This window comes from Tachyglossus aculeatus, chromosome 20, assembly GCF_015852505.1.
Source record: "Tachyglossus aculeatus isolate mTacAcu1 chromosome 20, mTacAcu1.pri, whole genome shotgun sequence".
NCBI classification, from domain to species: domain Eukaryota; kingdom Metazoa; phylum Chordata; class Mammalia; order Monotremata; family Tachyglossidae; genus Tachyglossus; species Tachyglossus aculeatus.
The window spans coordinates 11,193,007-11,208,202 of NC_052085.1; the positions used below are offsets into that span (position 1 = coordinate 11,193,007).

The 15,196-nt window shown below is 44.7% G+C and overlaps 2 protein-coding genes across 2 annotated transcripts in view; one reads left to right on the forward strand and one right to left on the reverse strand.

Annotated features, from left to right (window-relative positions):
* GTF2F2 (general transcription factor IIF subunit 2) overlaps positions 1 to 15,196 on the reverse strand; it is a 90,036-nt gene that overhangs the window by 42,362 nt on the left and 32,478 nt on the right. The gene's annotated exons all lie outside the window — the stretch shown is intronic.
* Positions 9,516 to 10,950, forward strand: KCTD4 (potassium channel tetramerization domain containing 4). The gene has a single exon (XM_038761849.1). It carries the CDS (start codon positions 9,931 to 9,933, stop codon positions 10,708 to 10,710), a length of 780 nt encoding a protein of 259 aa, XP_038617777.1. The 5' UTR covers positions 9,516 to 9,930; the 3' UTR covers positions 10,711 to 10,950.

A 15,196-nucleotide genomic window follows, 5' to 3' on the forward strand; every position in this document is an offset into this window, starting at 1 on the left:
GCCCCGAAGCCTCAGGCCCGAGGTCTGCTTGGCATTGTCAAGAACCAGAGAGGCAGCCCGGCCAAGTGGATAAAGCCCAGGCCTGGGACTCAGAAGGAGCTGGGTTCTAATCCAGGCCTTTTGCCTGCTGTGTAACCCTGGGCAAGCCACTTTGCTTCTCTGGGCCTCGGTTAGTTCATCTGTAAAATAGGGATTAAGACTGTGAGTCCCAACGTGGGACGGGGACTGTGTCCCAACCGATTCGCCTGTATCCACCCCAGCGCTTAATACAGCAGCGTGGCTCAGTGGAAAGAGCCCGGGCTTTGGAGTCAGAGGTCATGGGTTCGAATCCCGACTCCGCCACATGTCTGCTGTGTGATCTTGGGCAAGTCACTTAACTTCTCTGGGCCTCAGTTACCTCACCTGTAAAATGGGGATTAAGACTGTGAGCCCCACGTGGGACAACCTGATCACCCTGTACCCTCCCCAGTGCTTAGAACAGTGCTTTGCACATAGTAAGCGCTTAACAAATGCCAATTATTATTATTATTTTATTATTATTACAATGCGTGGCACATAGAAAGTGCTTTACAAAATACCGCAATTATTATAATTAAGATTATTATTCTCGGCATCATGTTCTCGACCCAGGCTTCCCCTGAAACGTGAAGAGAAATGGATCACGGGCCTCTCATCTTTTCCATTTGAAGCAGCCGGGAGGAATTGCAGTTTTGCCTGAAAAATGACCGAATGGGTGGTAGGTAGAGACAGGTCTGCTGTACTGCATCATTATGCTCCGTTGTTGGTTTATTCCAGTGGTTTGAAGGGAGGTGCCTAATTCTGACAACAGCAGGGGATCCCCTGGGATGTTCAGAATCACAGAGGCTAGGTTTTGGCTACCTTTGGGCCAGCTGTAAAGCGTGTGGCTGGCTAGCTTCACATCTGTCAGCTGCGTTTTAAAGGGCTTTTCTTTTTTCTTTTTTCAATCAACTCGGGGACCTCTGAGTTAGGGACCCCAATCCCAGCTTGGAAACAGCAGAGGGGCTCCCCTGGCACCCTCCTTCCCTAACGCCGTAGGGGACGGCAAACAGCAGTCCCGCAAGCTAGAAAATCATCTGCCACTGACGACAGTCTGGTACCGTCTCAGGACTCGCTGGAGTTTGGATACAGAAACCTTGCCCCCTCCCCACGAACGAGGTGAACCGACACATCCCATCGTCATCATTTATTTATTTTACTTGTACATATTTATTCTATTTATTTTATTCTGTTAATATGTTTTATTTTGTTGTCTGTCTCCCCCTGCTAGACTGTGAGCCCGCTGTTGGGTAGGGACCGTATCTAAATGTTGCCAACTTGGACTTAGTACAGTGCTCTGCACACAGTAAGCACTCAATAAATACGACTGAATGAATGAGTGACAATAATAATAATTCTAATAATAATAATGGTGTTAAGGACTTACTAAGTGCCAAGCGCTGGGGGGATACAAGGTGATCAGGTTGTCCCACGTGGGGCCCAGTCTTGCTCCCCATTTTACAGAGGAGGGAACTGAGGCAGAGAATAATAATAATAATGTTGGTATTTATTATTCTGTTTTATTTGTGCGTATTTCTTTTATTTTGTCAATATGTTTTGTTGTCTGTCTCCCCCTTCTAGACTGTGAGCCCACTGTTGGGTAGGGACCGTCTCTAGATGTTGCCAACTTGGACTTCCCAAGCGCTTAGTCCAGTGCTCTGCACACAGTAAGCGCTCAATAAATATAACTGAATGAATGAATGAATGAATCCCATCTGTGCCCGTCAGCAGCTTAACAATATGTGGCCCTCTCAGCTCTCTGAGTGGCTGGGGGTGGCCGGCCAGCCCCTGAAGAGGGAGAGGAGATGGCGAGGGCTGGGCTGGGGCCCGTAGCCACAACCATGGCTGCACGGGCCAGCCAGACAAACACAACCTGGGGGAGTGGGAGGGAACCACGAACAGAACATCTGCAAATGCCAAGGTCCTAGCTTATTGCTGGATGAATAGTTGTCATTTTAACTGTAGTGTTCCTTTGGATAATAATAATAATGACGGCATTTATTAAGCGCTTACTATGTGGAAAGCACTGCTCTAAGCGCCGGGGTGATACAAAGTAATCAAGGTTGTCCCACATGGGGCTCACAGTCTGAATCCCCAATTTTACCGATGGGGTAACTGAGGCACAGAGAAGTTAAGTGACTTGCCCCAAATCACACAGCGGACAAGTGGCAGAGCTGGGGTCTGAACCCGTGACCTCTGACTCCAAAGCCCGGGCTCTTTCCACTGAGCCATGCTGCTCAGTGAGGAATGACTTCAAAAATGAATCCGATACTCAGATGTTGTCTCTGGCCTGAAGACCAGATTTGAATTTAAGGAGAGTGCTGCCTAGGCTAACCAATCAATCAATCAATCAATCAATCGTATTTATTGAGCGCTTACTATGTGCAGAGCACTGTACTGAGTGCTTGGGAAGTACAAATTGGCAACACATAGAGACAGTCCCTACCCAACAGTGGGCTCACAGTCTAAAAGGGGGAGACAGAGAACAGAACCAAACATACCAACAAAATAAAATAAATAGGATAGAAATGTACAAGTAAAATAAATAAATAAATAAATAAATAAATAAATAGAGTAATAAATATGTACAACCATATATACATATATACAGGTGCTGTGGGGAAGGGAAGGAGGTAAGATGGGGGGATGGAGAGGGGGACCAGAATAAAGGCAATCGTGGCTTGGAAAATGGTCTGACCTAGGGCAAAGAAAGCATTTCAGAAAGGCAAACCATTCTTTCTCCCTTTTATTCTGATAGAGAAAATTGGCTGGACAAACATTAGACCATATACTTATCCAAGTAGCTTAACAACTCAATTACATGCTTTAAACTCTTAAAAAAACCAAACGCTTATATGAAGCAACCAGTAAGAGAAAGGGTCATTTCAAATTCAGTAGTGTTTTATAAAATAACAGTTCAAAGGCTCTGAATTCTGTCTCTGCCGGAAAAAAGGGTTCCATTGTCTGTCATCTACACTGCAAGGTACTTACAGTGGCTATAGCAAAGCTATTCCCAGACTTGGCTGAAAGACTGGGGAGAAGAAAATAAAAACACTCAATCATCCAGAAACCGGACTTTTTTGGACTGCAAATTCTGGGTAATTTGACTCAGCGACCCTGACAAACACCGTCCTTTTACCGTAAAGATCTTACCGCCTTCCCTTCCCCACAGCACCTGTATATATGTACATATGTTTGTACATATATATTACTCTATTTATTTATTTTACTTGTACATATCTATTCTATTTATTTTATTTTGTTAGTATGTTTGGTTTTATTCTCTGTCTCCCCCTTTTAGACTGTGAGCCCACTGTTGGGCAGGGACTGTCTCTATATGTTGCCAATTTGTACTTCCCAAGCGCTTAGTACAGTGCTCTGCACACAGTAAGCGCTCAATAAATACGATTGATGATGATGATGATGAGTCAGAAAAAAAATTACTTGTTTAAGGTCTCACTCAAAGCTTTGACCCCAGACCTTCTGCTAGACTTGCTATAGAGTCTACAGTGCCGTATTATCTGAAATGAAAACAAAAAATTATTCTCAAAAACTCAAATGTTCTACATGCATTTAGGCTGTATATATGTATATATGTTTGTACATATTCATCACTCCATTTATTTATTTATCTTACTTGTACATATCTATTCTATTTATTTTATTTTGTTAGTATGTTTGGTTTTGTTCTCTGTCTCCCCCTTCTAGACTGTGAGCCCACTGTTGGGTAGGGACTGTCTCTACATGTTGCCAACTTGTACTTCCCAAGCGCTTAGTACAGTGCTCTGCACACAGTAAGCGCTCAATAAATACGATTGATTGATTGATTGTGATCCCCCATTTGGGACAGGGACTAGGTCCAACCTGATAACCATTTATCTACTCCAGCGCTTAGTACAATGCTTGACACGTATTGCTTAACAAATACCATAAGTATTATGCGATTGTTGGCACAAACGGAAGGGACTTATCCTGGAAAGCTGAGCTACCGTAACGACCGCCTCATTAAGCTAGTCTCGTCTAAGATTTGATATTTGGTTTTCACTGGTTTCAGCGACTTCTTAGGGTATCCCACCGATCCTCCAGAGATGGGTAATTATTCTCCAGCCAGAGAGGCATTTCATCCTGGCAAAGAGTGGGTGCGAGAGGTTGGGCGGGGGGCCAGGACTAATAATAATAATAATGGTGGTATTTGTTAAGCGCTTACCATGTGCAAAGCACTGTTCTAAGCGCTGGGGGGGCTACAAGGTGATCAGGTTGTCCCACTTGGGGCTCACAGTCTTAATCCCCATTTTTTACAGATGAGGTAACTGAGGCACAGAGAAGTTAAGTGGCTTGCCCAAGGTCACAGCTGACAAGTGGCCGAGCTGGGATTTGAACCCATGACCTCTGACTCCAAAGCCCAGGCTCTTTCCACTGAGCCACGCTGCTTCCCTACAGCCACGCTGCTTCTCTACTAAAGGCTGGAGGAGCGGAAGGGCGGGGAGGGGATGGACTTTAGCCCACAGCAGTTCCCGACCGCCTCCGAGCCTGCAGGAATCTTTGCGACCGAATCCACAGCAGGCTCGGCAGCATCCGCAAGCCAGACTGATTTACCCATCTTATCAATCAATCAATCCTCTAGACTGTAAGACTGTCCTCTAGATTGTAAACCCACCCTCTAGACTGTAAACTCAATGTGGGAAGGGACTATGTCTGTTATATTGTCCTCTCCCAAGGGCTTTGTACAGCGTTCTGCACACAATAAGTGCTCAGTAAATACCACTGATTGACTGAGTGCTTTCTGTGTGCACAGCACAGTACTAAAGACTTGGGAAAGTACAATGCAGTGATGGTAGACATGTTCCCTGCCCACGAGGAGCTTAAAGAGCACGGGCCCGGGGGTCAGAAGAACCTGGCTTCTAATCCCAGCTCTGCCACATGTCCCTCTAGACTGGGAGCTCGTTGTGGGCAGGGAAGGTCACTTTATTGCTGCACTGTACTTTCCCAAGTGCTTAGTGCAGTGCTCTGCCTAAGTGCTTAACACATATGACTGAATGAATGAAGTGTCTGCTGTGTGACCTTGGGCAAGTCACTTCACAGCTCAGTGTCTCAGTTACCTCATCTGTAAAATGGGGATTACGACTGCAAGTTCCACGTGGGACACGTATGCACCCCAGGCTTAGTAGAGTGCTAGCCACATAGTAAAGGCTTTACAGATACCACTACTGACAAGTCCCACAATTCGAGGGGGAGAGGGATATTAATATAAATAAGTAACCCTATCTCAAATAATCCCTTGGCAGAGATGCAGGCCCAAGTCTAGGGCCCGACTAGCCCTGAATGGGTACAGATTCAGTACCCGGGGTGGGGGTCCCTATCCAGTGGCCCCTGACCACAGCAGCTGAGAGATTCTCTGCTCCCATGCCAAGCCACCACAATCTGCGGTCCCTTGCTTCCTGAGAAGTGAAATACTTGTGGATGATTCTTGGCTGGCAGTGGGCTTCTACGATAATCTCATCTAGGAGCAGCGGGACCTAGCAGTCGGAGGACCTGGGTTCTAATCCCGCTCTGACACTTGCCTGCTGTGTGACTCTGGGCCAGTTGCTTAACTTCTCTGAGCCTCAGTTTCCTCATCTGCAAAGTAGGGACTCAATACCTGTTCTCCCTCTTCCTCAAACGGTGAGCCCCATGTGGGACAGAGACTGTGCCCAACCTGATTTACCTTTACCTATCCCAGTGCTTAGTCCCAGTACTTGACACATAGTAAGCGCTCACCAAATCCCATGACAATCTGAGGAACTGCCAGAAGAGCAGCTGCATTTGTTCCCCTTACTCTCTAATGTTTTACCCTTTAGCCCCCCGTGGGACAACCTGATCACCCTGTAACCTCCCCAGCGCTTAGAACAGTGCTTTGCACATAGTAAGCGCTTAATAAATGCCATCGTTATTATTTGAGTCTCATTCTACTTTAGAACTGAATCTAAAGCCCCTCCTTCCCACTGGGTGTCTATACACAAGTGTCAGTGTGTGAAAAGTAATGGAAGTGGGATAAATAAGTGACCCAAACAGGCACTGCCTTCCACGAGGTTACAATTTTAAATGAGATACACAGAGACTAGAATTTAGAAGATCCCTTAAAATGGTAGTAGCAGTAGCAGCAGCAGCATTTGAGCACACGCTTGGTGCACTGCAATCAATCAATCAATCGTATTTATTGAGCACTTACTGTGTGCAGAGCACTGTACTAAGCGCTTGGGACGTACAAGATGGCAACATATAGAGACAGTCCCTACCCAACAGTGGGCTCACAGTCTAAAAGACTGTACTAGACGCTTAGGAAGAAGAGATTACTTAGGACAATAATTGGGAGCAGTTTTTCGGTCACTTTCGTTCATTTATTTTTTTTTGTTGGTATGTTTGGTTTTGTTCTCTGTCTCCCCCTTTTAGACTGTGAGCCCACTGTTGGGTAGGGACTGTCTCTATGTGTTGCCAATTTGTACTTCCCAAGCGCTTAGTACAGTGCTCTGCACATAGTAAGCGCTCAGTAAATATGATTGATGATGATGATGATGGGAGCAGTTTTTCGATCACTCATTTAGGAAAAGCTGGCTTCGATCTCTTGCTCTGGTCCTTTCTATTGGGAAGAGATTTTACTGGTCTCTGGAGTGGGGAAAAATAAAAAAGAACCACCAGATGTCTAAAGAAGAAAGAATGAGACAGGGGGAAGAGAAATGAAAGTGGAAAGGGAAAGAGGATTTATTTTTTCTTTAACGCTTTCTCTTGAGAGAACAAACAGAGAAGACACAAATAGGTCTTGCTCCGGAGCACCATCCCTACTCCGAAACCATTGTGCCCTGACACTATTAGGGAATAGTGACTGATCTTGGTAAGAAGAAGTACCATAATATTAGAGAAGCAGTGTGGCTCAGTGGAAAAGAGCCCGGGCTTTGGAGTCAAAGGTCATGGGTTCAAATCCCGGCTCCACCAATTGTCAGCTGTGTGACTTTGGGCAAGTCACTTCACTTCTCTGGGCCTCAGTTACCTCATCTGTAAAATGGGGATGAAGACTGTGAGCCCCCCACGGGACAATCTGATTACCTTGTAACCTCCCCAGCGCTTAGAACAGTGCTTTGCACACAGTAAGCGCTTAATAAATGCCATAATAATAATAATAATCGGCAGAATAACAAACCGCCAACTTACTTTTCTGACCCTGAACTTTTCCCGCTCTGGTATTTTGGCTATAGACTCGAGACCCAGCAACCTGAGATGGGATGGGATGAAATGTATCCCTACAAGTGAGCTACTTAGTATTTTAAACCATTATGATGGAGAAATAAAGAAGGTGGGAAAGATATGTGGCAGAGTGTAGCTTAAATGGATCATAATGATTCTGTAAGTTCGAAACGTTTCTCTTGAAGTCAGTCATTAATTCATTCGATCGTATTTACTGAGTGCTAACTGTGTGCAGAGCACTGTACTAAGCACTTGGGAAGTACAAATCGGCAACATCGGCAACGTCCACTCACGACGGCGAGGCACTGACTACATCAAAACTATTTCCCGGTAATAGCCCCCACAGATGGACATAACTTCTGATGTGAAAAACCGAATACCATTTTAGAATGTAAAAACCTAGTCAAAGTTCGAGCCATCATTATCCAATTCCAACAGCTACCGGGCAGCCTCGATTATGTACAATGACTAAAATTTTATTTCCGATATATATAATTCCCAATAAATCAAATACAAAAAACCATTCAGAAGCACGGAAAGAAGAAATTCTGAAATCAGACGCCTGGTCTCTGGAGCCAGTTTTTCAACGATTCCCTTCAATAGTCCAGTGAAATTCATGATAATTAGGTGCGATTTTTAAAGGGTCAAGAGATCAGCTGAGTGCCCCTCTCCTGAATGTGCACTGATCATAATGTAGCTCTGCCTGGTAATTGTACACAACGGCGAGAAAACAACGGCTTGAAAACAAAACCAATGGATTCTTTAAAAATCTCCTAGAAGTTCTCCCCTTTACATGTCCTGCCTGAAGTAAGTTTCTGATCCTTACCCTGCTTTGGGAGGCCTGTTGCATTTACTGACCCGTGCCCCAGAAAAGCAACAGAGAGCACCTCTCCGGCAGACCAAACACGCTCCCTGCACCTTGCTTCTATCCCACGGACAAATATCTGCAAGTCACTTGTCAGTAATTGAAAAGGAAGCTGTAAGAAATGAAAAGGTAAGTTTGAATTGCCTGATCCCACGTTTTATACCAAATGGTTCCACTATATATAATATTTTGTATGCTAAGTACAGTACTCACGTAGTAATAATCATCATCATCATTAATCGTATTTATTGAGCGCTTACTGTGTGCAGAGCACTGGACTAAGCGCTTGGGAAGTACAAGTTGGCAACATATAGAGACAGTCCCTACCCAACAGTGGGCTCACAGTCTAAAAGGGGGAATAATAATAATGATGGTATTTGTTAAGCACTTACTACATGCCAAGCCCTGTTCTAAGCGCCGGGGTAGACCCAAGGTAATGAGGTTGTCCCACATGGGGCTCACAGTCCTCATTTTACAGATGAGGTAACTGAGGCACAGAGAAGTTAAGTGGCTTCCTCAAGGTCACACAGCAGACGAGTGGCAGAGCCGGGATTAGAACCCAAGTCCTCTGACTCCCAAACCCGGGCACTTACCACTAGGCCACGCCGCTTCTCCTTTTGGACAGCTATGCACAGGCTTAAGGGAGCTGAAGGAGTCTTTTGTTCAGAAAGGAAACCAAGCTGTTCAGACCGAAGAAAGTGATCGCCTGTCTCACAGGACAACTTACGCAACAAAACCCAATGCAAAGAAACAGCAGCTGCACAGCTTTCCCCCGCTTTCATCTGAGCCCGTTATTGGGTAGGGACTGGCCCTGTATGTTGCCGACTTGTACTTCCCAAGCGCTTACCACAGTGCTCTGCACACAGTAAGCGCTCAATAAATACGACTGAATGAATGAAAGTGCCCATCAACCGATGGTACTTACAGAGTGCTTACTGTGTGCAGGGCACTGTAGAAAGCACTTGGGAGAGTACTCTATAAAAAAAGAGTTGGTAGATTATATTCCCAGCCCACAGGGAGTCCTCCCTATAAAGAAATCGGACCCATCACTTTCTTTCTGAGAATCCTGCAATGAGCACTGCTCGCTCGGCCAATTAAGCGCAACTAGTGCTGTGCCGCAAACAGGTTTATTAATCCTCATTTTCCCGTTCAGATGACTACAGCCCTGGGACACCGGGACATCCATACAGCTTGTGGAAGACCCGCAGGGCCGAATTTCCTCTCTCCCCAACCCCCTGCCCCCCACTATTTTCTGTTTACGACTTCCCCCGGGGCGTGAGACGCCCCCCGCCCCGAACCAAAACAACATCGATCCCCTTCTCCTCCCAAACTGGCGGCGCTGCGAAAACACGACCCAAGCGCAAGGGATCGAGGGCTTCTGAGTGTCACTCGGAGAGACGGTCGGCTACAGAAATCACAGCCCGTGTCAAAAGGGACCCGGATGGTTGCAGAATCGGCGGCGAAGTCACCCAGACACTCTGAATAATTCACGTCTCGGGACACCGGGAAAACTACGCCTGCGCTCCCAGGCCCGTCACTCATCCGGTTAAATGCAAATTGGGCTTTTCAGTCCTCTCCCGAAAACCTCCCGCATCCATGGCTGACACGCCACCTACTGCAAAGCCGAGCTGACAGCTCGTGCAAAGCTGCTGGCACTTCCATTCCATTGGCGGGCTGGAGAGGAATAAAGGCGTGTTTGTGAGAGGGGGGTGGGTGGGGGTCTTTTTCCCCAACCTCTCGCCACGCCACGGCGGACCAGCTCCCGGAGAGACCCTGACCGAGTTTCCGAAATGGAACGGAAGATCAACAGGAGAGAAAAAGAAAAGGAATACGAAGGCAAACACAACAGCCCCGAAGCTTCCGAACGTGGAAAGGACGGCAAATCGACGCTGGTCACGCTCAACGTTGGCGGGTATCTGTACGTTACTCAGAAGCAGACTCTGACCAGGTATCCGGACACTTTCCTCGAAGGGGTGGTCAACGGGAAAATCCTGTGCCCCTTCGACGCGGAGGGCCACTACTTCATCGACCGCGACGGGCTCCTTTTCAGGCACGTCCTGAACTTCCTACGGAATGGAGAACTTCTCCTTCCGGAAGGGTTTCGGGAGAACCAGCTCCTGGCGCAAGAAGCGCAGTTCTTTCAGCTTAAGGGATTAGCTGAGGAAGTGAAAACCAGGTGGGAGAAGGAGCAGCTCACATCCAGAGAGACGACTTTCCTGGAAATCACCGACAACCACGATCGCTCCCAGGGGCTGAGGATCTTCTGCAACGCTCCCGATTTTATCACCAAAATCAAATCCCGCATCGTCCTGGTGTCCAAAAGCCGGCTGGATGGGTTCCCGGAGGAGTTTTCCATATCTTCAAACATTATTCAGTTTAAATACTTCATAAAGTCAGAAAATGGTACCCGGCTGGTTCTAAAGGAAGATAACACCTTCGTCTGCACCCTGGAGACACTGAAGTTTGAGGCTATAATGATGGCTTTAAAATGTGGCTTTAGACTGCTCACCAGCCTGGACTGTTCTAAGGGGTCAATTGTTCACAGTGATGCACTTCATTTTATCAAGTAATTATTTCTCTCACTGGGACAAAGGCGACAAGCATGCGGCCAATAAGCCTCCTTACAATCCAGCGCCCCGGCATCACCAATAATGTTGCTAACTGGCTCTGCACCAGAACTCTGCTGCTAATGAATTACTGTGAGCTAATGGTATGTAAATTCTATCTATAATAACAACTGACTCTTCTTGGGTTATTTGTGCTGAAGGGAATCTTACACCTAAAATAAATAAAAGAGATTGCTCTTTGAACTGTGGTGAATGAAGACTGTAGGATTTGGCCAGCCCCTTCTTTCCTTTTTTTTCTGCCATGCTCTCTTTCCCCCCGAATCTCTTTGTTAAAATGTTTTGTGGCACTTGCCTGACTAATAAGCAGGCACATTTATTACTCGGTTCGAGTGAATGGGGGTGAAAACATCCCTGGATCAAGCGAGGCTGAAAATCCTGTTCTGCTTTTGGGATGATCCACGAGCAACCGAGCTGGAATTTTTAAAAGTGCATGGTAGATTTGCAAGTCTCCTGAAACAGATTTCTATTCAAAGAAGACGAGGCTGCAAGTGGGTTTAAAAAAGGTATTTGATATTTAGGAGTCGGAAACTAAGATGATTTCACGGTTCTCATATCTATTAGTAACACTGAAATCAAGAACTGAATTGATAATGTGCTGAGGACTGCTAGAAGCCTGCATCAGACGACAATAAAAAACAAGAAAATAGCGCTAACTTCTCTTCTCGTAGTCATAACCGCAGGTCTTAGATAAAGCATGGCAGGCAAAATTAGTTCTCCTTAAATGATTGCATATACCGTTTTAAATCTTATCATCAAGCCGTAAGAACCCCTATGCATCAGGTGGATTGCCGAGGTGGTTCCCCATTTGGTATTCCGCATGCTATTACTTACACGCCAAAACAGCAAGTTACTCAGATTTGTAAGATGAAAATATGTTAAAAGGACACCATTTCTCTCATCTGCTGCTGAAGCTTTAACATGTTTAACGAGAAATCCCAGCCATTCCTCTTGCAGGAAAAATTCAGCCTGGAATGTAGTTAAATTTACGTTTTGTCAATAAAAAGAGACTGATCGGTCCCCGATACTAATCTGAGCTTGAGGAAGCTGTCATTTCTTTAAAAAATTCTGGGTGTGGGCAACACAAGCTGCTTCTAAATAACCAGGTTTCCTCTGTACAGGAAATGCACATTTAACCGGAGAAGTTTCAATTCTAAATTTTCCAGAACTGAATGCCGATCTTGTGGCTGATTTTAAAGTCTAATTATGTGTGGACTTTTCCTCTCGAAAGGAAATGAATCACCACCATGCCATTCCCTTTACCATTTGGTCCCTCTGCTCAGTTTTCAATGTGGAGGGAAAAGACTGATTCTATTTACCAAAAATACGAAACCGGGTTACACTTACTTTCAAACAACACCACGTCGTTTGAAAGGGGTAACCCCCAAAATTATACTCCGAGTGCACAAACTCCCAGTTTACTCACGCGCTTTCATTCAAGTACATTTGATTATTGTAAATGTTACGTGTGATGTTGTTCTTCTGAATGTAACTTACTGAACTTTGAAGTTTCAACTGGTCAAACGATTAAAAAAAGAATACCTAGCTGGACAGAATCAATAGGACCTCCCCCCCACAACCCCCACAAATTCAAATGCTTTCAGCAATATGAATCACACAGTAAGTAAAAAAATCAGAAATTGGTGCTCAGAAAATGTCAGGCCAACTAAAATATCTTTGAATATCTCTCACTTTTAATAGTTGCTTCAAGGGAAAAGTAGCCTTTGAAGAAAAGCAAGCACAATGCAGTTTGATTTTAACAGAAATAACTTGACTTTTACCCAACTGGCTGTCTTATGAATTGGTTTTTCTTTGACATTTGGCCTTTTGGTGCTGAAGGAAGTGGGAGTGATCTAATGTCAGAGAGAAATATGATTTTCTTCCATTTCATTATGGCTTCATGCCAAACAGCGTCTTCAACAGCCTGGGTTGCAGGAAATATGTTTCACAAATGTTACTAGTCAATTAACAGATCAGCATCGGGACATGCATTTAGAGAGAATGTTTAAATGCAAGAATTCTAACCAGACTTATAAGGGAATATTTTTTTTTAACGAACTACTGCCATCCATTTAAGCCCTTATTTGAACAACATAACTTGTCAAAAAAATCCAAACTGGGACCATGCCACTGCCCCCAAAGAGATGGTATCAAAAACACATAAAGCAATTCAACAAGTGGTTCCCCCGTTTTTCTGTAGGTTTGAATTCCAAGGAAAGTACGATATAACAAAGTTGGCAATCCCTGCCCACAAGAAGTTTATAGTCTACAGCATTTGCTCTGAAAACTCTCTAATCCTGGCTCCACCAGTTCTAATCCTGGCCCTGCCAACTGCCTGCTGTGTGACCTGAGGCAAGTCAATTCTAACATCTCTGTGCCTCGGTTTCCTCAACTGCAAAATGCGGATTTGATGCCTGTCCTCCTTCATAGTTAAGCTGTGAGCCCTATGTGGGACAGGAACTGCAACCAACCTGTAATTTGTACCTGCCCCAGGGTTTAGGGCAGTACTTGACATGGAGCAAGTGCTTAAATCCCATGTAAAAAACAGATCAAAACAAAACCAAAAACTACTTTTCCTCAGTCTCCTCACCCTAGAGCTCATGTTTTTGGGGATCCTAACTCCTAAGGTTATGGGGAAGAAAAAAATAAAGCGTTGGAGTTCATTACTGTCCAGTGAGAAAGGGACTTTCTAAAGTTCAAGGCATTTCACAAAATTCAAATTAGGAGGCAGCAGGCATTAATCTTTTCTGCATCCCTGAGAAATAGTTCTGTTTTACTGTCTTTGCAGTCCCTAAGAAATCTCTTCCCAATCATCCTCCCTTCCTAAGAGGACATAGTTGCTCCACTGTAAATATTTATGGCAATAAAAGCAATGGTGCTGTTCCACATCAATCAATCGATTGTATCTGAAGGCTTGTTACTTGAAGAGACTGTATTAAGCTCTTGAGAAAATACAAATTAAAAAGTACTCCTGGGACTGACCCTCCTCAAAACCGTCCCCGCTCCCTCAGCACCCTCCAATTTCCACAGAAAGCCAGCATGGAAATGGCAGCACACCTCTTGACCAAACAGTGATAGGGCCCACTCTCCCAAGCCGCTTTCCTAGGACCGTCTATGTAAATGCATGCATTAAAAAATGGGTCATTTCAATTTCAATATTCCTCCAGCTGAAACGAACCTCCCCAGTGGCTTGACTCTAAATTCTGGCACGGAAGTAACAGTCTCCTCAACTTAGTTTCATTCAGAATGAGAGCAAACACCATTGGAGAAAAAAGGGAAGGAACCTGAAAGTCTTAATACAGTGGAATCTCATGTTATTCAGGTGGTTAAATAATACTACTTGTGGTATTTGCTAAAAACTTACTATGGGTATAGCACTCGACTCGGTGCTGGGGCAGATACAAGACGATAAGATGCAAGATCATCAGGTCCCAAATGGGGCTCACGGTCTAAGTAGGAGGTAGAACAGCTATTAAATCCTCATTCTGTATGAGGCACAGAGATGTTAAGCGAGTTGTCCAAGATAACACAGGGGACGAGTGGCAGAGGTGGGATTAGAACCCAGGTCCTCTGACTCCCAAGCTTCTACTGTTTGCACTAGGACACGCTCTTCCTGATACCTGGCTTTGAAGGAAGCTTAGGAATGGAATAGGGAAGCTTCACTCTTGCCTGACGTGGGAGAGTTAATCAATATTAACTATCGAATACCTACTGTACGCACAGCACTGTACTAAGCGTTTGCAGAAGGAGATGAGAGAGTGGGGGAAAGTTTGAAGAATCTAGGGTGGTGACATCCTCTCATCTCTGCTCCTTAAAGTGTCCAAACAACATAATTAATGACATTTCTTATATATATATACATACATACATATATATACACACACACATATATCTATGTGTGTGTATATATATATACAATACATATAATATATATATATTAAGGAATACCACAGAGCTTCATTCTGTGGCAGCACCTTAATAGAAAGTATTGGGAAACAGTCACTCTGGGCAAAAGGCAGCCACTCTATCTTACCCAAAGCACCATTCACTTGAAAGCATTTAAAAAAAAAACAAACAATAATAGGGGCCTTTTCTCATGTCCTACTGGATGCTGTTGAGTATACTATTTTTGTGGGGTGAGGGAAGGGTAATTAAAACAAGTATTTCCAAAAAGTATCCTCATGCTGGTGGCTACCTTCATATAAAACGATCTCTTTTGGGACACCACCCATCACTGTGACGTTTTCAATCACTCGGATATTTATTCATTAAGCATAGTCTGAAAATCATTTGTGCGTGAATGTCCAAATGCATGAACGTTTGTTTGCATGTCCAAACAAAACTAAGAGGACAGTTTCCAAGTAGTCAGTATGATCCATGTAGGTGCATTTGTTTGTAATAAATCTCCAATGTGGTTCATCATCTTACCCTA